The sequence below is a fragment of the Oratosquilla oratoria genome, chromosome 4 (assembly GCF_046742065.1).
Source record: "Oratosquilla oratoria isolate Oo_2021 chromosome 4, ASM4674206v1, whole genome shotgun sequence".
NCBI lineage: Eukaryota > Metazoa > Arthropoda > Malacostraca > Stomatopoda > Squillidae > Oratosquilla > Oratosquilla oratoria.
This window is the reverse complement of record NC_134780.1, coordinates 74,247,700-74,269,977: the sequence shown is the minus strand read 5'-3', so window position 1 is coordinate 74,269,977 and position 22,278 is coordinate 74,247,700. Positions and strand designations below refer to the sequence as shown.

The window sequence follows — 22,278 nt, the reverse complement described above, 5'->3', positions numbered from 1 at the left end:
ATAGATGAAAGGGAGTGGGTGGGGGATGGGGGGTGAGTATGTGTGAAAAATAAATTTATGCAGCCCAAAGAGATTTCTTCCAGTCTTCTCCATTTCTGCATGAGAGGATGAAAAAAAGTTTTTTTTTTTTTTTTTTTTGGTGATTTAATGGGGTGGCCTTGTTGTGGATGTGCTGTGTCTTGTGACACTGCTTCGGACCCAGAGCAGTGGGTGAGATGCAGGGATGACCAGACATCCAGGAACCAAGATAAGAGGGAGGGAAGGGGGTGGATGGGAGTGGAGTATGTGGGGATGGAATAGGTGGGAGTGGATTTTATGCCTTTGTTTTTTGGCTACCTCCCTTGTAAGGGGGAAAAAGCCTTTGGTATATCTGGAGCAATATATATATTGTATGCTACCAGGAAGGGAGAAGGCAGAAGATATGGGTGAATGGAGAATGGTTGTGTATAGATGATGCTGTGATGCATGGAAAGGAGTGGGTGTGGGATGGGGTGAGGGTTAGGGAGTGGTTATGTGTGAACTATATTCTGACACAGCCCGAAGGGATTTCTCCCAGTTGAAAACGTTTCTGCATAAGGGGGCAGAGAGGGTGGTTCGTTAATTAAAAAAAATGGCCTAGCTGTGAATGTTGTGCCTTGCTGCATTGCTTCTGACCCAGGGTAATGGGTGAGGTGCAGGGATGACCTGTCATCCAGGAGGAGCTGAGATAAGAAGGAGGGAGGGAGGAGTGGTGAATGGGAGTGGAGTGGGTGGGGATGAAATGGGTGGGAGTGGAATTATGCCTTTTGACTTTGGCTACCTCCCTTGTAAGGGGAAAAAGCCCTTGGTTGACAAAAGCTCAGTGTTCCAGTTTCTGTGTCCCCGAGGATGAGAGATGCACATATCATTTCTATAAATATATCACTGTCAGTAAAGAATACAAAGTTTGAATAAAGCTGCAAATACAAAAGTTCCAATCTATCATTTTATATACATTATGAGAAGACAATAAAAAAATCTGTACAAATGATCACTGGCACACCACACAAAACAATATAGTTTACAAATTAAGTTAAACTCCTTTGATGCATTGTTTTACCCACACTGGCCCAGATATGATCTTTATTCTAACCAATTTGTCTATGTTGTTATATCTAAATCACCAATCTTGTTGCATTAGCAAATTATTGGCAACAAAAATACAAATATAGTGGAACCTCAGAACTTTATTTGTTCTTGGAGGTCATTCATGTTCTAAAAATTTTGAGCTTTTCTTTATTTGAATTTCAATATCAATAGTAGAGCACTTGATTTTTTTTGTTTTTTTACACTTTATTTTGATGCGGCCCAAAGGGATTTCCCCATCTCTTTTTCTGTATGAGGGAACATAAAGGGGGGTTGCCTATTAAATGAGGTGCCCTTGCTGTGGATGTGCTGTGTCTTGCTGCATTGCTTCTAACCCAGGGCAGTGGGTGAGATGCAGGGATGACCTGTCATCCAGGAGCCAAGATAAGCAGGAAGAAGGGAGGGGTGGTGAATGGGAGTGGCATGGGTGGGAATGAAATGGGTGGGAGTAGAATCATGCTTTTTTTTTTTGCCACCTCCCTTTAAGGGGGAAAAAGCCCTTGGTATATGTATGGGTGTATATATGTATATTTAAGTTCTAAGAAAACTGTTAAATTCTTATAGGATACTATCATTTTTATTGAAGCATACACACAGAATACAATATCATATGATATGGCCATCTTTGTGTTTGAATTTGAAGAGGAGTTCAACTTCTGGGCCAAAATTGTCTTGAAATTCATTTGGATTCCAAGTTATTCAACCTCTGGGGCGTTCAGTTTCTGAGGTACCACTGTACATTACCTATCTCATTCTTTCTGTCTACATGTACACTTTATCCATCTATGATCATGATCAATACATGAATTTCACCTTAACTCCCTGACCAACTTTCAACAATTTATCATTACATTATACAATTGCTGTGTAAAGAGCTGTAAAAGTGCTTCAGTATCTTTGAATCAATATACATTTATGATCAGTTGCAGTAAAAAATTCTGACCAACATACGAGTATAACCTGGTTATTATACTTCACACAAATACCGTACATTCTCATGTCAAAGTCAAATCTTCAGATGCTATTTCCTAACATGAAATTAGAGGGTTTGCTTACATGAGTAGTTTTTGAAGGAATGAAAAATGAGGTGTGGTAATAAAAATTATTGCTTTGAGTTTCATCAACTGCATCAACTGGAAATTCAGCCCCACAGTAGCGAGTAGCTGTCTTTGGGCCCTTCCGTAGATCTCTCTGGGAAGAAATGTTGGGGTGTTGTTTGTGTTGTATCAGTGAGGTACTGTTTTCATATTGGCTCATAAATATAAAAGGTGGTAGAAATACAGTTAAAGTTGATAGACAGGGGTCTTGGGTCCAGTCCAGAGACTAAGCCTCTCCAAGGCCGTGCCTCCAGATGGAGTGAAGGTGGTGACAGGTTTTGAAACTAGGCAGCAAAAATTATTCTAACAGCTGTCTTACTGAACCACTATTGCAACTCCTCTTCATTGGTCCCAGTTGTGGTATCAATACATATATGAGCATTGTGAATGAATTGAATGAAATACATGTGAAGACTGGCAATCATGTCAATGTAGCTGATAATGTCAAAGTTATTATAACATCTTATTTACTGGAACTGCAACAATGGAATGGGTGGGAATGATTTTATGCCTTGTCCTTTTTGGCTACCTCCCTGGTAAGGGGGAAAAAGCCTTGGTATATGTATGTATGCAACAAATCTGAACAACATACTCTAGTGGAGTACTAGATTGTATATATGGTAAAGACGTCTTGAAAAATTAAGACTACTGCATGAGGTATAAAAAAAATATATATATATATATTAATAATAATAATAATATGTATATATATATATATATATATATATATATACAGTAGAAGCCCGATTTAACGACCTAATTCAGCCAAGGTCCAGTCCGCTAAAGTGAATTTTCCGCTAAATTGAAGGTCGTTTTCGACCCCCTATTTAGCGGAATTTTCCGATAGCTTGAGCTTATTTTTGCTAACTCTGGTTCGGTATTTGAATTCTCCCATCAACTTACTGTTTCATTATTTTGTTTTCCTATTATACTGTCCATTTCTACTTGAATATATTTTTGCTACAATTATACTTTCTACATTTACTGAATTAAATATTATTGTATATATACTATAGTACGTATATATATATTTATATACCTCCAAAATACTAAATTATAAATTTTTCCTTGACTCCACCACCACAATCTGGTAACATTGGACTCTGAGACACGCATGTGGCCAGTTGATGGAAAAATGCTCAACTTAGCTTACCGTTCCCGCTAAATTGAGCTATTTCTGTAGATGCGCGTCTGGCCAGCTAGCGGAAAATGGTCAACTTAGCAGACGATTTCCGCTAAGTTGAGCATTTTCGTTATTGCTATTTGCATTTCGCTAATTTGAGCTTTGGCTATATTGATACCAGTTAAATCGGGCTTCTACTGTATATATATATATATATATATATTTTGCCAAGTAGGGGGGGGGGTTGACTTTAACCTCTTCAGTACGGGCCAAAATCTCGCGGGCAGCGTTAGCTGCCAGACGTACGATGTGTCGTAATAATACTCGCATCATAAAATATAGTCACCGCTTATATCGATCGTTCTCTCTTTCACCCGTGAATTTTGATAACCATAGAAAATGTGATGACAGTTTAGAGAGTATGTCATTACACAGGGGCAACTATAATAAATATAATCAAGACGCCGATATGGCAGCCTCGCATATCCACTTGCTCCTAGTGCCGCCTACGTATGCGGCACCGTATGGAAGGGGTTAACATAAGATCAACATTCACCTTACCCAGATATTAACATATAACCTCTTTTCTGTGACTTGTGGGCTAAAACAATGGCTGTGGTCAGTTACAAAGATAACGTGAGTCTCCTGCAAGAGACCTGGAGCAGTAGTTTAACCAGTCAACTCTGTCAATCAACTGTTGCTTCAAGTTTCCCAAGTGTAAAATTTGCAGCCCCACAGAGGCTGGCGATGGTCCTCAGAACCTCCCTCAGATCTCTCTGTTAAGAAACTTTGGACTGCTATCTGTGTTGTATCAGTGTGGGACTGTTTCTATATCACCAGCTTAAAGTGGTAGGAAAAGGAGAGCAGTCACTGGTTGTTAGCTCTCCATGTGTGAAACTGTAATAAATACAACTGAAATTAATAGAGAGATCTTGACCCAAATCCAGAGACTGAGTGTCAGCCCCTCAGTGCTGCACCTCCTGATGAAGGTGAGGGGGTTGACGGGCTTTGAAAATGGAAAGCTTTGCAGGACCACCACATGTAGGTACCTATCATTGGTCCCAAATGATCAACTACACATAAGTATGTATGGTATACACAATGGACTGATCACTTGAGCACTGCCTGTAATGGCAATATTTTTATTATTATTGTAACATGCATGCATAACATACAAGTCCTGGCTCATCTCTTTCACTTAAGACTGAATTCAATAACCACAACTGCCTATATCACAATAACTCTTAAGATGTTTTTATACATTAAAATCAAAACTCAGTGTATATATACCAAATAATGGTTGATCATTAAGCTCCACAAAAATCTGAAGCCAATGAACAAACTTCCTTTGTTTCTGATATACTATTCAGATCATAAACATTTGTAACAAGATAGCAACAATCATTAATGCCCCAAACCCTGAACCCTGGGTGTCAACCATAGAGAAAAATTAAAATATCAGAGGTCTGGCCTGCCCTCACCCCCCTCAAAAGAGCAAGTTCATTCTCAGAATTGGTATATATTTCCTGTTGGTTTATACAGAGATCAACTCTCCCCAATCTCTTCTCTGAGTGACCTGTGGGCCAAACCAGTGGCCAAGGTCAGTTACTTGGGAACTGTGGGTCTCCTTCAAGACACCTAGGGCAACAAGATTGATAATCTATTAAAAAAATCACTCCAGGCTATAGACAAGATTTACTTACATGTTTTACTCATTCAACCTTTCACATCTATTCCATATTAAATAAAGAACTCTGGTTTCTAATATATTTTATGCTATGGTTGAGAACAGCATCTAACAGCACTCCAATAATCATTCCGACTCTGAGCTTATGTACACACTACAAAACGTACATTATCTAAGTTCCATTTACAAATCTGTACTAGTTCTGAATTTATCTAGTCACTCACAACTCTGCACTACTGTATTCAACACAGTTCTGGATTTGGCCAAACTCCTTAAAAGACACTCATTCACCTCTACAAACTCCTAAAACCCTATTACCCACAGCCTAGTATCCTCATAAGACACGATACTGATAAAAGTCCATGAGCATCCTGCAGAGGTTCCATCCACCAATGGTTGAGGCAAGGAAGAAGACGGCCAGCAGAGGAAGAGGGTAGAGGAATACTCTGGTCTTGTGCAAGATGGGCAGTGCTACAAACAAGAACAACAAAAATACATTTGGTAATTAAATATAAAGATTTATAGGTCAATGTAAGCAACACAAATATATGAATAATAAATAGTATATAATTAATAGTTTATAATAATTACACAAAGTTATAAATTGTGGTAGATAGGGCATTAATGGACTTCATAGTGGTAACCAGGAGAATAGTAGGAAGAGTTTTGGATGTATATGTTCTAAGGCAGTGGTTCCCAAACTTTTTTTGGCCGCAACCCAAATCCAGATCTGGTGAAGATGTGGCGACCCAAGCATCAAAAAGCAATTTCGAAAGTCCTCTTTTATTGAAAACACAAGTGTAGGGAAGCTTTTGACTGAAATTATTTTTTTTTCTAACAAGGTCTTGTGACCCATTCTCGAACACTTCGCGACCCATAGTTTGGGTATCGCTGTTCTAAGGGGAGTGGGGGAATATCAGATCATTTTTTTGGTGGAAGGTGAGTTGAGAATGGAGGATTGATGGAGAAAGAGGAAAAAGGTAGGGAGGTACTTAAACTAAACTGCTTAAATGAGAAAGAAAAGGAGGAGGAGTACAAGAAGCTGAGAGAGGAGTGGGAGGGAGTGAAGGATAGAGTAGAACTAGGAGTGGAGGAATGGGGATGGTTCAAGGAGGGAGTCACACGGTGTGCAAAGATAATGTGTGGAACAAGGATGGGAGGAAAGAGAAGGAAGGGTAGGGAATGGTGGGATGAGGAAGCAAAGAAGGTTGTAGAAAAGAAGAAGCAAGCATTCACAGACTGGTTACAAAATAGGACGAGAGAATCATATGAGAGATACAAAGCAAAGAAAATAGAAGTAAAGCATAAGATAAAGGAGGCAAAGAGGAGAGATGTGAAATGGTGCACGAGTATGACAAAAAATTTTGAAAGTAATAAAAAGATGTTTTGTAAGGAAATTAAGAGAGGAAAAGGAGGAATCAAGTTGAGAAGAAAAGGTTAAAGGTGCAGATGGAGAGATGATAATGGAAGGGACTGCAGTAAGAGGAAGATGGGCAGGGTATTTTATAGAGTTGCTAAATGTGAAGGAGGATAGGGAAGGGAAGGTAATTGCTGTGGGAAGCACCAAGAATCTGACTGATGAGTGAGGAAAATGGAGGAGAAATAAGGAAAACATAAGAACATAAGAAATAAAGGAGACTGCAAAAGACCATAAGGCCTACACTAGGCAGCTCCGTATCCATCACCACCTGTCATCCCCATCCATAAAGTTGTCTAATCGTTTTTTAAAACAACTGATAGTTTCAGCGCTTACTACATGGATACTAAGTTTATTCCATTCATCGACCACCCTATTAGTAAACCAATTCTTGCCTATTTCCTTCTTAAATCTAAATTTGTCCAGTTTATACCCATTACTGCGAGTCCTGCCCTGTTGTTTTATTATAATGACATTGCATCACCCTTGTTATAGCCTTTGATCCACTTGAACACTTCTATTAGATCACCCCGCACTCTGCGTCTTTCCAGAGAGTGTAAGTTTAGGTGCCTAAGCCTCTCTTCGTAAGGCAAATTTCCGAGTCCTTGTATCATTTTGGTCATTCTTCTCTGTACTGATTCTAGTGAATTTACCTCCATTCTGTACGACGGAGACCAAAACTGTACCGCATAGTCAAGGATGGGTCTATCGCTAGATAGAGTTTAATAATTACCTCTGCACTTCTATTCGTTACCGTCCTAGCAATGAAGCCTAATGCTCTGTTAGCTTTATTTCTGGCGCTAATACACGGCTTCCTGGTTTTAAGGTCCGGACTCACCAGAACTCCCAAGTCCCTCTCGCACTCAGATTTTTCTAAAAACGTGTTATCTAAGTTGTATCTATTTTCGGGGTTGTGTAGCCCTACGTTTAACACGCTACACTTAGAGATATTGAAGTTCATTTGCCATTTCACCGACCATGTTAACAGCTTATTAAGGTCATCCTGCAGAATCTGGGCGTCATCTCCTGACCTAATTAGGCGTCCTATTTTAGTGTCGTCCGCAAACTTACTAACATCACTATTTAACCCTTCGTCTAAGTCGTTTATATACATAATAAACAACAAGGGACCCAAAACCGAGCCCTGGGGGACCCCGCTAGTAACATTGCCCCAGGTGATGAGGTGAAGGCAGTTGTTAAGATGATGAGAGCAGGAAAGGCACCTGGGTTGGATGGGTGTCATGTGGAATGCCTAAAAAAGGGAACTACAGTGATGGTAGACTGGCTGATGAGGTTATTTAATGTTTGTTTAAAAGAGGGTAGAATGCTGGAGGACTGGATGAGTGCCTGTATAGGGGACAAGTGTGAGTGTAGTAGTTACAGAGGATCAGCTTGTTGAGTGTAGTTGGGAAGGCTTATGGGAGGGTTTTGATTGAGAGGATTAGGAGAGGAACAGAGGAAATAATTGGTGAGGAACAGTGTGGGTTTAGGAAAGTTAGGGGTTGCATGGATCAGATTTTTGTATTTACCTAGTTGTATTTTGCAGGAGGAGAGCTATGCTTGTAGTGACCTGCTATTGTATCTTTCTGCATCCAGTTTTTTCTTAAAGTCATGTATAGTTTTAGCACTCCCTGTTTCCTCTTTCAGTTTGTTCCAGATATCTATCACTCTGTGTGGAAAGCTATTCTTTTTCAGATCTCTTCTGAAACTTTCTTTAAGTTTCTTCTCGTGTCCTCATGTATTTCTTCTATCCCATTTTAGGTCATGCCTATCAAGAATTTCCATCCCTTTCATAATTCTGTAAATGGTTATCAAATCACCTCTTTCTCTTCTTGTTCTAGGGTTGGCAAATTTAGTTTGTCCAATCTTTGTTTTTATGTCAAATTGCAAAGTGTTGGTGCCATCTTTGTCATTCCTAGGTGTCCACAGAGATACTGCATATTCCAATTTTGGTCTTATCAGTGTAACTAGTATTATCTTTATCATTTCTTCATCCACTTTCATTGATTTTAATAAGTTAAAAGTTTCTCCAACTAATATGTTGACATGTTTGTCTGGTGTCATGTCATTTGAGATAATTACTCCTAGGTCCCTGTTTGAGTTTTTTTTTTCTACTTCCTTTGTACCAATTTTATATTGGCCTGAGATTCTATTTTTGGTTTTTCCAAATTCCATTATACTACATTTCTTAATGTTGAAGTTCACTTCACTCTTTTGACTATTTCCAGATTTTGTCCAGGTCTTCTTGAAAAGATTTGCAATCTTCCTCAGTTCTTGCTCTCTTTAATAGTTTTGCATAATTTGCAAAGAAGTTCATATAGTTCCACGCCTTCATCCATGTCATTTATATAAATAGCAAACATCATCTATATCTAGTGTTTTCCTTGAACCATTGGGTCAATGTATAATCAATGGTCAAATCCAATAGAATGTTGCCCCAGAGTTACTCTCCACCTTTTATTGTCAATTCTTCCCAATTTATTTCCTTTGCATTAAAATCACCCATAATTACTGTTTCCTCCATCCATCAGTATCTCAGATAATTCATTCTATGTGTCTTCCAGTAATTTTGAGTGATTACTATCAGACGGGAAAACAACTCAAACCAGCACAGATGTTACAAGTAACTAGGGACCGTGAACGGTGGCGCTCCATGGTTGCCGAAGTCCAAGAGGATATGGCACGACGGTAAGGTAAGGTAAGGACTATCAGACCAAGCCTTTGTTTTCGGGGCACATACACTACTATAAATTTTCTGCTTTTCATAATGCTATTTTCAACTTTGTGATCATTTCTACGTTTTTCTTTACTTTCTGTTATCTTTTTCACATTTAAGCCCTTTCTAGTCAATAACATGACTCCTCCCCCCTGTTTATCCATTCTATTTTTTTACCAATGGTTGTATAAACCTTGTCCCACCATACTTGATGATATAGGACCTTTCAATTATGTCTCCACAATTACCATTATGTCTGGTTTCTCTATTAACAAATAGTCATTTAATCAATTTATTTCAGAAATCATATCGTCCATGTTTGTGTATGCCACTTTTAATTATATCTTTTCTTCTCTTTTTTGGTTTAGGTTTCCATTTTTCTGATATACCATTTTCTTGGTCAGGTCTAGTATTCTTTATTTCTCTCTCTCTCTCTCTGTCTTCAATCTCTCATTTTTTCCTTAGCTTCATTTATTAGTGCCCTAGCTTTCTCTATTTCTTCATTGTTCATTTCCTTTTTTTATCCATACATTTTTGAAATTTTCACTGTCTGCTAGTTTTGCCGCTTTTGATAGTACATCTTCAGCTGTCATTTGAGTCCTTATTTGATTTTCATTGGCCTACAGTTTTTTCTTTAGAATATGTACCCATCCTATGCACATCATCGATTTCCTTCTCCAACTCTTGACCCTCGTCCTGAACCACTTTCAGTATTTCCTTTGCAATTTCTTTTTCTCTTTAGTATTTGTGTACATTATGTTTTTCTTTGATACTGTAAACCACAACGCATTTCTTTTTATCCAGCTTTCTCTATTTCTTCATTGTTCATTTCCTATTTTTTATCCACACATTTTTGAAATTTTCACTGTCTGCTAGTTTTGCCGCTTTTGATAGTATATCTTCAGCTGTCATTTGAGTCCTTATTTGATTTTCATTGGCCTACAGTTTTTTCTTTAGAATATGTACCCATCCTATGCACGTCATCGATTTACTTCTCCAACTCTTGATCCTCGGTCTGAACCACTTTCAGTATTTCCTTTGCAATTTCTTTTTCTTTTTCTCTTTAGTATTTGTGTACATTATGTTTTTCTTTGATACCGTAAACCACAACGCATTTCTTTTTATTCACTGTGTCTCTCACCCAGCTTTCCTTTTCTTTGATTACCTTAACCACTGCTTCCTTTGCATTCTCACCTACCTGCTGTTGTACTATTTCTTTGAGATTTTTTGATTTTCACATTCTTGTTTCCACTGATTTTTTATTTCAATGAGAGCTGTCTCTTTGATTCTCCCATCTTTCTGGTCACTGCTTGTAATTATTCTTTGAACTCTTTCTTTAGTTCTTCATTTTTGTTTCTATCCTCATTTTCCTTTCTTTAATTTTCTCTTTTAATCATACTTAGTTCACTTTTTAGATTATCTCATCATTAGTTCTGTGTAAGTTTGACATCTCTATTTGCAAAGCTCTATGGTCTATTTTTAAACAAATTAATTCATCTACCAAGCCATTGATGTCTCAATTCCTTAGTGCACTGTTAACCCTAGTTTCTCTTTCCATATCCATAATTTTTCTATTGCTCCCTTTTCCCTCTATCCTGAAAAAACTTTACTTTCATACCTCTCAGTTGTCTTCAAAGTGACACTTATACATGTTCTCTTTGGGATCACTCACAGTGGTGACTCCACTCTACTCATATCTAATCCTCTCTTTGTTGGTTTGCCGATTCTTTTTTCTTCTTTACTTTCCTTCATTTTGTGCTAAAAACTATACTTTTTCAAATACTGGATTAGATACCAGTCACACGAGAACACAACTCGACATCCCGAAATTCCTCATTCAAACAACAATGCCCTAAGTCGTAACTCCGACAATGAGTGTGTGTACAGCAGATATGTAAGAAAGCTTTAGGAAAAGGTAAGGATGTATTTTTTTGGGCTTTTAAGTATTTGGAAAAGGCATGTGACAGGGTAGACAGGAAGGCACTTTGAGAGGTATTGCAGATATATGGGATAGGAGGAAAGCTGTTAAGAGCCATCAAGAGTTTTTATGAGAGTAGCAGAGCCTGTGTTAGAATCAGAAATAGAGTGGCTTGAAGTAAAGGTGGGACTTTACCAAGGATGTGTTATATTGCCTTGGCTGTTCAATTTGGAGTGGAGTGCGAGGTAAATGCAAGGGTAATGGGTCAAGGATTGGAAATGGTTAATGAAAATGGAGAAAATTGGGAGATAAGCCAGTTTTTGTTTGCTGACGACACTGCACTTGAAGCAGAATCAGAGGAGGGATTGAGGAAGTTAGTGACAGAGTTTGGGAAGGTGTGAGAAAGAAAGTTGAAGATAAATGTGGGTAAAAGTAAGGTGATGAGATGTACAAGGGGATAAAGTGGCAGCAGACTGGAAGTGAGTATTAAGGGAGAGAGACTGGAGAAGTGGATAGTTTTAGATACTTGGCTGCAAATGTGGCAGGAAAGGGAGGAGTGGAGGTGGAGGTAGAATGTAGATTGAGAGAAGCAAGTAAATGCCTTGGGGGATTAAAAAGTGTAATGAGAGATAGATATTTGGGAATGGATGCTAAGAGATTGTATTTACCTAGTTGTATTATACGGGAAGGGAACTATGCTTGTGGTGACCCGTCTTTGTATCTTTCAGCATCAACTTTTTTCTTAAAATCTTGAATTGTATTTGCACACATGGTTTCCTTATCTTATTTAATCCAGGCATCCACCACTCTATGTGGGAAGCTATTTTTTTTTTTCAGATCTCTTCTATAGTTATCCTTTTTGAGTTTCTTTTCATGTCCTTTTGTTTTTCTGTTGTCCCATTTTAATAAATCATCTCTATCTAGGATTTCCATTCCTTTCATGATTCTATAAGTAGTCAGTAGATCTCCTCTTTCTCTTTTTTGTTCCAGATTTGTTAGTTCCAATTTGGACAATCTTTATTCGTATGTTAATTTGGAGAGAGTTGGTGCCAACTTTGTTATTGCTCTTTGTATTCTACTTTCTTTATGTTCTTTTTAGTACTGGGTGTCCATAGTGTTGCTGTGTACTCCATTTTTTAAAAATAATTTCTTCATCCAAATAGTCAAATGCCACTTTCATTGACCTTAAAAGGTTGAAGGATTCTCCGATTATTTTATTGATATATTTACAACTATAGACCCATCAAATGTCAAGAATTGATATTTATGTATATACATAAATATAGATCTATACTCATATGTACATGTGTGTACTCATGTAGACTTTTGGTAAGGTGTGAGATATGCTGGCTTTCACACGGTCTAGTCACATATTCCTCTTCCAAGCAAACCGTCAGTGCGATGTATGAAAACTGTCAAATTTAGTACGGCTACCTTTGTATATGTATTTATTTCTTCTTTTGCTTTGTCAACGTGTTCCATTCATTGCATAAGGATTTATGTAAGGTAAAAGAGGCAAAGATGAGAGATGTGAAATGGGGTGAGAGTATGACAGAAAATTTTGAAAGTAATAAAAAGATGTTTTGGAAAGAAATTAAGAGAGGAAGAGGAGGCGAATCAAGTAGAGAAGAAAAAGTAAAAGGTGTAGATGGAGAGATGATAATGGAAGAGAAGGCAGTAAGGGGAAGATGGGCAGAATATTTTAGGGAGTTGCTAAATGTGAAGGAGGATAGGGAGGGAAAGATAGCTGCAGTGGGAAATGCTAAGAAAATGACCGTGATGAGTGAGGAAAATGGAGGAGAAATAGGAAGGATGAAGTGAAGGCAGTTGTTAAGATGATGAAAGCAGGTAAGGCAACTGGTCTGGATGGATGCCATGCAGAATGTCTAAAAAAAGGAGGTACAGTGATGGTGGACTGGCTGGTGAGGTTATTTAATGTTTGCTGGAGAGAGGGTAGAGTGCCGGAGGACTGGAGGAGTGCCTGTATAGTTCCACTTTACAAGGGAAAAGGGGACAAGTGTGAATGTAGTAGTTTCAGAGGGATTAGCTTGTTAAGTGTAGTTGGGAAGGCTTATGGGAGGATCTTGATTGAGAGGATTAGGAGAGGAACAGAAGGAGTAATTGGTGAGGAACAGTGTGGATTTAGATCGGGTAGAGGTTGTGTAGATCAGATATTTGTGGTAAGACAGATATGTGAGAAAGCTATAGGAAAGGGGAAGGATGTTTTTTGGGCCTTTATGGACCTGGAAAAGGCTTACGATAGGGTAGACAGAAAGCCACTGTGGGAGGTTTTGCAGATATACGGGATAGGAGGAAAGCTTCTAGGAGCTGCCAAGAGTTTTTATGAGAGTAGTAGAGCTTGGGTCAGGATTAGAAATGGAGAGAGTGAGTGGTTTGAGGTAAAGGTGGGACTTCGTCAAGGATGCGTTATGTCGCCCTGGCTGTTCAACTTATACATGGATGGGGTAGTGCGAGAGGTAAATGCAAGGGTAGTGGGTCAGGGATTGGAGATGGTTAAAGAAAATGGAGAAAAGTGGGAGGTGAGCCAGCGGCTTGTTTGCGGACAACACTGCGCTTGTGGCAGGATCGGAGGAGGGACTGAGAAAGTTGGTGACAGTTTGGGAGAGTGTGTGATAAAAGAAAGCTGAAGATAAATGTGGGTAAAAGTAAGGTGATGAGATGTACAAGGGGTGAAAGATGGTAGTAGTCTGGAAGTGAGTATTAAGGGAGAGCAACTGGAGGAAGTGGATAGTTTTAGATACTTGGGTGTAAATGTGGCAGGAAAAGGTGGATTGAAGGTGGAGGTAGAATGTAGATTGAGAGAAGCGAGTAAATGCCTTGGTGGATTAAAAAGTGTAATGAGGAATAGATATTTGGGAATGGTTGCTAAGAGGAGACTGTATGAAAGAGTGATTGTGCCAACAGCACTGTATGGGGCAGAAACATGGAACATAAGAGAGGAAGAGAGGAGTTTGAATGTGTTTGATATGAGGTGTCTGAGAAGTATGATGGGGTTACTGGGCTGGATAGTGTGAGAAATGAGGTGAGGAGGAGAACAGGGGTGGAAAGGGGGTTGGGAGATAGGGTTGATGAAGGAGTATTAGGATGGTTTGGACACATGGAAAGAATGAGTGAAGAAAGACTAGTAAAAGAGGTATGGAAGGCAGATGTGGAGGGAGTGAACATGAAGGGACATCCTAGGGTGAGGTGGATGGATGGGGTGAAGGGGGCTTTGGGGAAGAGGGGAATGTCTGTTGAGGAAGGACGGGAGAGGACAGAAGACAGGGGTGAATGGAGAATGGTTGTATATGATGTTGTGATGCATGAGGTGGAATGGGCAGGGGGATAGGGGGTGAGGTAGTATGTGAGAGCAAATTTTGATGCAGCCTGAAGGGATTTCTCCCCGTCTTCTCCTTTATGCATGGGGGGATGGAGAGGGGGGTCGCCGATTTAATGAATTGGCCTTGCTGTGGATGTGCTGTGTCTTGCGACACTGCTTCTGACCCAGGGCAGTGGACAAGGTGCAGGAATGACCCGTCATCCAGGAGGTGCTAAGATGAGAGGGAGGGTGGGGAGTGTATTCAGGGATGGAATGGGTGGGAATGATTTTATGCCTTTTCCTTTTTGGCTACCTCCCTTGTAAGGGGGGAAAAAGCCTTGGTATATGTATGTATATCATCTTATGGATCTATCTTTTCAATCTTAGGAACTGATTTACGTAATATTTGGGAAATTGCAATTTTTCTTGGGTTCGGATACCGCCTGCATTAGTGTGGGAAAGAGAGCGAGAATGCACCTGTCTGCGCGTAATGGCTAAAAATTGCATGGGAGTGTAGTTTTTGGCAACAATGTTCCAGCTTCCATTTACATATGTATTAATGTATAGACTTTAATTTAAAAAACTTTAAGTTTCTTCTTATATCTAAGATTGACAAGGTAACATTTATATTATTTGTATGCCCATCTTTGTAAAGAATATGTCCATGGATATATTCTAAATCCTTGGTGTTCATTGCCTCTTGCGACATTTGGCAGCTCTTTTGTTGGCTTGCGGGAAAGTATATATATTAGTCGTGAAACAGTCAAGATCATCTCTGTTCATTTACTGCCTCCTACTCTCTTTCTTTATCTGGCCTTATACTTAAATTTTCCACTTTTGTTGGACTTAGATTTATAAGTCGTAGAATTTCTCAACTTTGTATATTTACGTAAGCCTTTTGTAGGACTTAGTATTCCTATTTTGATTGTCGACATATTGCTCGACTTTGTGTATCTATGAATGTCTTTGTAGGACTCTTTTCTTTGCAAGTCATTGTTATTTCTCGACTTTGCATATTTTTTTACATATTTCTTTGTAAAGACCATTTGAATGTCGATATATTTTATAGACTATTTTTATGTTTACATATGTCCTGGTGACTTTAGCCGTTTATGTTCTAAAGGACTCATTGTCTTGTTCTTATATATTTTGTTTTGGCAAATCTTTTGATATTGTGAACATTACTGTGTATTGGAACTTTTGTAACTTTGTGCTCACTTGGCAACCTCTATCTTTCGATCTTTTGTTTTTTTTGTTTGAAAGAAATAATTAATCTTTTAATTTTTTTAACCTGGCTCTTTCCCTAGTTGTCACAGGGAGAAGGGAAAAGTCTGGCGACCCTGCCAGGATTGAACGATAGAAAGAAGGAATCCAACGGATTCAACCCTCAATTCCAAGCTGATCAAGCTCGCCTCACCTTGAACTTGGTCAAGAGTGAGTTTGGACAAGCCCAGGTGGCTTATTTGGGACATGCAGTCGGCAACTCCATGATTCGCCCCTTTGACCTCAAAAGTTAAGGCCATTACCAACCTACCTAGACCTAAGAAGGGACGTAAGAAGAATATTAGGTATGTTTTGTTATTATCGACGTTATTGCAAAAATTTTGCAGAGATAGCTGAGCCCCTGACCAATCTTCTGAGAAAGGACCAACGGTTCCAGTGGACCCCAACATGCGATCAGGCCTTCGCGCATCTAAAATCCTTATTAAAGCATAGTCCAGTGCTGATAACCGCAGACTACACTCTCTCCTTTCATCTCTATACAGATGCCAGTGAAGTAGGGATAGGTGCTGCTCTACTACAGGAGCATCACGGGACCGTACGTGCAGTGGCGTACTTCAGCAGGAAGCTGAAACCAACACAGCACCATTACTCCACTATCGAGAAGGAATGCCTGGCCCTCATAGAAGCGTTCCAGCACTTCGAACCCATTATCGGAGGTCACTTTGAGATACATCTCCACACGGACCATAATCCTCTGGTATATCTCCATCATATGGCAAATTCAAACCAGAGACTTACCAAGTGGAGCCTAGAACTTCAGTCATACCCCATCACCTTCCATCACGTGAAGGGAGCTAAGAATGTCACTCTCTCCCTTTGCGTGTCTCTAGAGGAGTTACGACTATAGATCCGTCGAACATCAAGAATTGATATTTACATATATACGTAAATATAGGTCTATACTCGTATGTACACTTGTGTACTCATGTAGACTTTTGGTAAGGTGTGAGATATGCCGGCTTTCACAGTCTAGTCACGTATTCCTCTTCTGAGCAAACCATCAGCGCGACATACAAAAACTGTCAAATTTAGTACCGCTACCTTTATATATGTATTTATTTCTTCTTTTGCTTTGTCATCGTGTTCCATTCATTGCATAAGGATTTATGTATGTGTATTATCTTATGGACCTATCTTGTCAATCTTAGGAGATTGTGATTGATTGTGATTTATGAGTTTTTGGCCGACGGCCAGGCACTGGGACCAAAATGATCATTCAGCGCCTTCAATCTTAGGAACTGATTTACGTAATATTTGGGAAATTGCAATTTTTCTTGGGTTCGGATACCGCCTGCATTAGTGTGGGAAAGAGAGCAAGAATGCACCTGTCCGCGCATTCTGGCTAAAAATTGCGTGGGAGCATAGTTTTTGGCAACAGCATTCCAGCTTCCATTTACATATGTATTAAAGTATAGACTTTAATATAAAAACCTTTAAGTTTCTTCTTGCATCTAAGATTGACAAGGTAACATTATTATATATTATTTGTATGCCCATTTTTGTAAAGAGTATGTCCATGGATATATTCTAAATCCTTGGTGTTCACTTCCTCTGGTGACATTTGGCAGCTCTTTTGTTGGCTTGCGGGAAAGTATATTAGTCGTGAAACGGTCAAGATCGTCTCTGTTCATTTACACAGAGTCCCTGCCTACTCCTCTCTTTCTTTGTCTGGCCTTATACTTAAATTTTCCACTTTTGTTGGACTTAGATTTATAAGTCGTAGAATTTCTCAACTTAGTATATTTACATAAGCCTTTTGTAGGACTTAGTATTCCTATTTTGATTGTCGACATATTGCTCGACTTTGTGTATTTACAAATGTCTTTGTAGGACTCTTTTCTTTGCAAGGCGTTGTTATTTCTCAACTTCGCATATTTACGTATGTCTTTGTAAAGGCTTCATTTGAATGTCAATATATTTTATCGCCTATTTATATGTTTACATATGTCCTAGTGACTTTAGCTGTTTATGTTCTAAAGGACTTATTGTCTTGTCCATATATATTTTGTTTTGGCAAATCTTTTGATATTGTGAACATTACTGTGTATCAGAACTTTTGTAACTTTGTGCTCACTTGGCGACCTCTATCTTTCGATCTTCTTTTTTTTTTTTTTTGTTTGAAAGAAATAATTAATCTTTTATTAGAACTCAGAGTTTTTTTTAACCTGGCTCTTCCCCTAGTCATCACAATATGTTTGTCCAAAGCCATGTCTTTCCTGATTATTACTCCAAGGTCTCTTTCCGCGTTCACTTTTTTGACTTCACCAATTTTATAATTTCTTGATATTCTATTTTCACTTTTTCCAAACTCCATTATACTACACTTCTTGATACTGAAGTTTACTTCCCACTTTTGAGTCCATTTCCAGATTTTGTCTAGGTCTAACTGTAATGATTCACAATCCTCCTCTGTTCTTACTTTAGTATTTTTGCGTCATCTGCGAAGAAATTCATATAACACTCCACTCCTTAATCCATGTCATTTATATATATGGCAACCATGATGGACACCACTTATCATTTCTTCCCAATTAGAGTATTTGTCTCTAATTACTACCCTCATTTATCTCCCAGTCAGGAAGTCTTCCATCCACTCCAATAATTTTCCTTTGATGCCACCTATTGATTCTATTTTTCTTATTAGCTTTTTGTGTGATACTTTATCAAATGTTTTTGTAGGTCTAGAAAGGCACAATCCGCCCATCCATCCCTTTCTTGTATAATTTCTATTAGTCTCGTTTAGAAGCAGATCAGGTTTGTTGTACATGATCTTCCTTGTCTAAATCCAAATTGATTTGGATTCAGTATAGGTTTTTTTCCAGATGTTTAACCCATCTACTTTTGATAACTTTTTCACATATTTTTGCTATTGTGCTTGTAAGGGAGACTGGTCTGTAGTTGGTTGGATTTTCCTTGTTTCCTCCTTTATACATTGGTACAATATTTGCATTTTTCCAGTCTTGTGGTACCTTTCCTTCTTTGAGTGAGTATTTAATTATATTGTATATTTTGTCTGTCAACTCCTCTATGCATTCTTTCAACATCCAATTTGTAATTCCATCCAGACCGTGTGATTTTCTGACATCAAAGTTTTTTATATGGTCTCTGATTTTCTTCTGTGTTACAGTTATTTCCTTCATGGGGGAGGGGGGGATCTCTCTCTCTCTCTCTATTCCCTCACAGTTCTGTGAACTTTCAATTGTGAATACCGATTTGAAATGATTGTTCATAATTTCAGCCATTTCTACTTCTTTATATTCATAATTTCCCTGGCGCAGTTTTCCATTTCTTGTTTTTTAGTTTACCATTTACATACCTGTAAAATAGTTTAGGTTGTTCCTTGGATTTTTCTATTACAGGTACTCCTCGTTTAACGACCTACTCGGTTAACGACAACTCGGAGTAACGACGGGCTTTATGACGTCGTTTAACGTAAATCTCCCGAAGTTACGAGGTCGTGTACGATGATTAAGTTGGCTGAGGCAAATTTGTATGATGTTATAAATGAACTTATACGGTGGATATTAGCTGTGAGGTAAAGTGTTCTGAAGCTTAGGTCTACATTACCATCCTGCAAGCTGCAAAAACTACCTGGGGTACAGTGTATACCGGTAGTGGTAAATTTTTAGTTTCGACCATGGGCGCAATATAACAATAGAAAATTAATTATTAATTTTGTAAATTATAATGTATCAACGTAATATACAATTTTGTGAGCGGAAATGAAAAAAAAAAATGCTAAAACAGATTTCGTAAGTAACGAAGTCATGTCGGATGAATGGTAAACCATGTTTGTTATGATAGATGCCGATGTCGAAGAAATGAAGGGATGATAAATTAATTTGTCTAACATAAACTAAACTAACCTAACCTGTGTTTAATAAATCGTTACCTGCAAATTAAATGTCATCCGGCTCGTACTCGTTGTCGTCGTCGTGAGAGACGTTGGCAGACGACAAGATGGCGTCCCGAGCCTATGCTACCAACTTCATTTATTAGCATATTTTCTTGTAGCAAGATATTTTTTACTTTCATTTCCGCCCACAAAATTGCATATTACGTTGATACATTTTAATTTACAAAATTAATAATTAATTTTCTATTGCTATATTGCGCCCATGGTCGAAACTAAAAAAATACCCCGATATTCAATATGGAATGTCAGCATACGCGGATTTGGTCATATACGGTAATTTTAGGAACCTAACTACCGTAAATAAACAGTAAATAAAGCTTTAATGTACTGTATAAAAGAAGGAAAATACACGAAAATAAAGATACATGTATTGCTGGACATTGTACATACAGTACATGTACGTATATGTATACACTTTCGCTTAACGACCAATTCGGTTAACGACGGCGCACTGGTCCCAATTGTCGTCATTAAACGAGGAGTACCTGTATATCTCTTTCAAAGTTTCTCTTTTCATCTCTGCGTATTTTTACATAATCATTTCTTAGTTTGATATATGTTTGCCATTTGCTTGTCTTTTTTTTTTTTTTTTTTTTAATATTTTCCAAGCTTTGTCTCTTTTATCCTCAGCCTCACTACATTTTTTGTTGTACCAGCTTTTTATGTATACTCTTTCTTGCTTCTGTTGTGGTACATATTTGTTCACTCCCTCACTATAAATTTCTTTTAGTATATTCCATTTCTCTTCCATAGGAAGTAATCCCAGTTTGCATTCTGAAAGAATTTTTCTGAGTTTCTCAAAATTCATTTTGTTGTACATTAGTCTTCCTTTTCTGTTTCTCATTTCTTCCTAAGTCCATTTACTCTTTTAGTTCAAATTCTATTAGTACATGGTCACTCTTTCCTATTGGAGTTTTGTAATCAATTCTGTCAACAATTTCAGGTTCTGACATAAGTATTAACCTCTTCATTCCGGGGCACATCGAACGTCTGGTAGCATTAGCTGCCTGATGTGTGATGTTGCGTCATAATAATCGCATTATAAGAAATAAAGTCAGTGCTCAATCGTTCGTTCTCTTTCACCCGTGTATTTTGATAACCATAGAAAATTGATGAAGCCAGTTTAGAGAGAATGGAGACTACATAGGTACGACTACAATAAATATAATCAAGATGCAGACGTCGGCATCATAGAGTACCAACTTGCTCCTCATGCCGCCTACGTAGGCGTCACCGTATGGAAGTGGTTAAATCTAGTCTGAATGATTCCTTATTGTTTCTGTATCTGGTATTTTCTTTTATCCACTGAGTCATTGTGTACTCAATGGTCGTGTCAAGTAGTATGTTTCTCCAGAGGTCTTCTCCACCCTTCATTGTCATTTCTTCCCAACTTATTTCTTTTGAGTTAAAATCACCCATAATTACTACATTTCCTCTTTCTTTCAGTAAATTAATTAGTTCATATTTTGTATCTTCCAATAGTTTGGAATGATTGCTTTCTGTCCAAGACTGTTTTGGGGGCACATACACTACTACAAATTTTCTACTTTTCATGTAACTTTTTTCAACTTTTATGATAACTGATTCAACATTGTTTTTTTCTTCCATTATCTTTGTCACATCTAAATCTTTCCTAGTCAAAAATAATACTCCCCCACCCTGTTTTTCCTTTCTATTTTTCATCCAATAGTTGTATAGACCTTGTCCCACAGTATTTGGTGGTAGAGGACTTTTTAATTTTGTTTCTACAATTCCCATTATGTCTGGTCATTTAATTCATTCAGTCCTGAAATCATTCCGTCTATGTTGGTATAAGCTATCTTTAATTTTTTCCTTTTTTATCCTTTTCTGTCTACTTTGTATCCTTTTTCTTGATGTATCATTTTCAGTGCTGTATGTTGGTATAAGCTATCTTTAATTTTTTCCTTTTTTATCCTTTTCTGTCTACTTTGTATCCTTTTTCTTGATATATCATTTTCAGTGCTGTATGGGACAGAAACATGGAGCATAAGAGAGGAAGAGAGGATTTTGAATGTATTTGAGATGAGATGCCTGAGAAGTATGATGGGGGTTACTAAGATAGAGTGAGAAATGAGGAGGTGAGGAGGAAAATGGGGATGGAAAGGGAGTTGGGAGATAGGGTTGATCAAAGAGTATTGGCATGGTTTGGACACATGGAAAGAATGAGTGAAGAAAGATTAGTAAAAGAGGTGTGGAAGGCAGAGGTGGAAGGAGTGAACATGAGGGGGCAACCAAGGATGAGATGAAAGGATGGGGTAAAAGGGGCATTGGGAAAGAGGGATCTGTTGTGGAAGGATGGGAGAAGACAGAAGACAGGGGTGAATGGAGAATGGTTGTGTATGAATGATGCTGTAATGCATGGAAGGGAGTGGGTGGGGATGGGGGGTGAGGGAGTATGTGTGAATAATAATTTTATGCATCCTGAAAGGATTTCTTCCCATCTTCTCTCTTTCTGAACAAGGGGACGGTGAGCTGGTGTCGCCGATTAAATGAAGCGGCCTTGCTGTGGATGTGCTGTGTCTTGCTACACTGCTTCTGACCAAGGGCAATGGGCAAGATGCAGAGATGACCTGTCATCCAGGAGCCAAGATATGAGGGAGGGAGGGGGTGGATGGGAGTAGAGTATGTGGGGATGGAATGGGTGAGAGTGGACTTTATGCCCTGGGGTGGGTGGGT

The 22,278-nt window shown here is 38.5% G+C and overlaps 1 protein-coding gene across 5 annotated transcripts in view; it reads right to left on the bottom strand.

Annotated features, from left to right (window-relative positions):
* Positions 1–883: 883 nt before the first annotated feature.
* Unc50 (Unc50 RNA binding protein) overlaps positions 884–22,278 on the bottom strand; it is a 192,623-nt gene continuing 171,228 nt past the window's right edge. For 4 of the 5 annotated variants that reach the window (XM_076184283.1, XM_076184285.1, XM_076184287.1 and 1 more), the window contains one exon: positions 884–5,482. In XM_076184283.1, coding sequence (XP_076040398.1) covers positions 5,346–5,482 — 137 coding nt within the window. In that variant the 3' untranslated portion in view covers positions 884–5,345. The remainder of the gene's footprint in view (positions 5,483–22,278) is intronic. The other variant, XM_076184284.1, reaches the window with a different exon arrangement.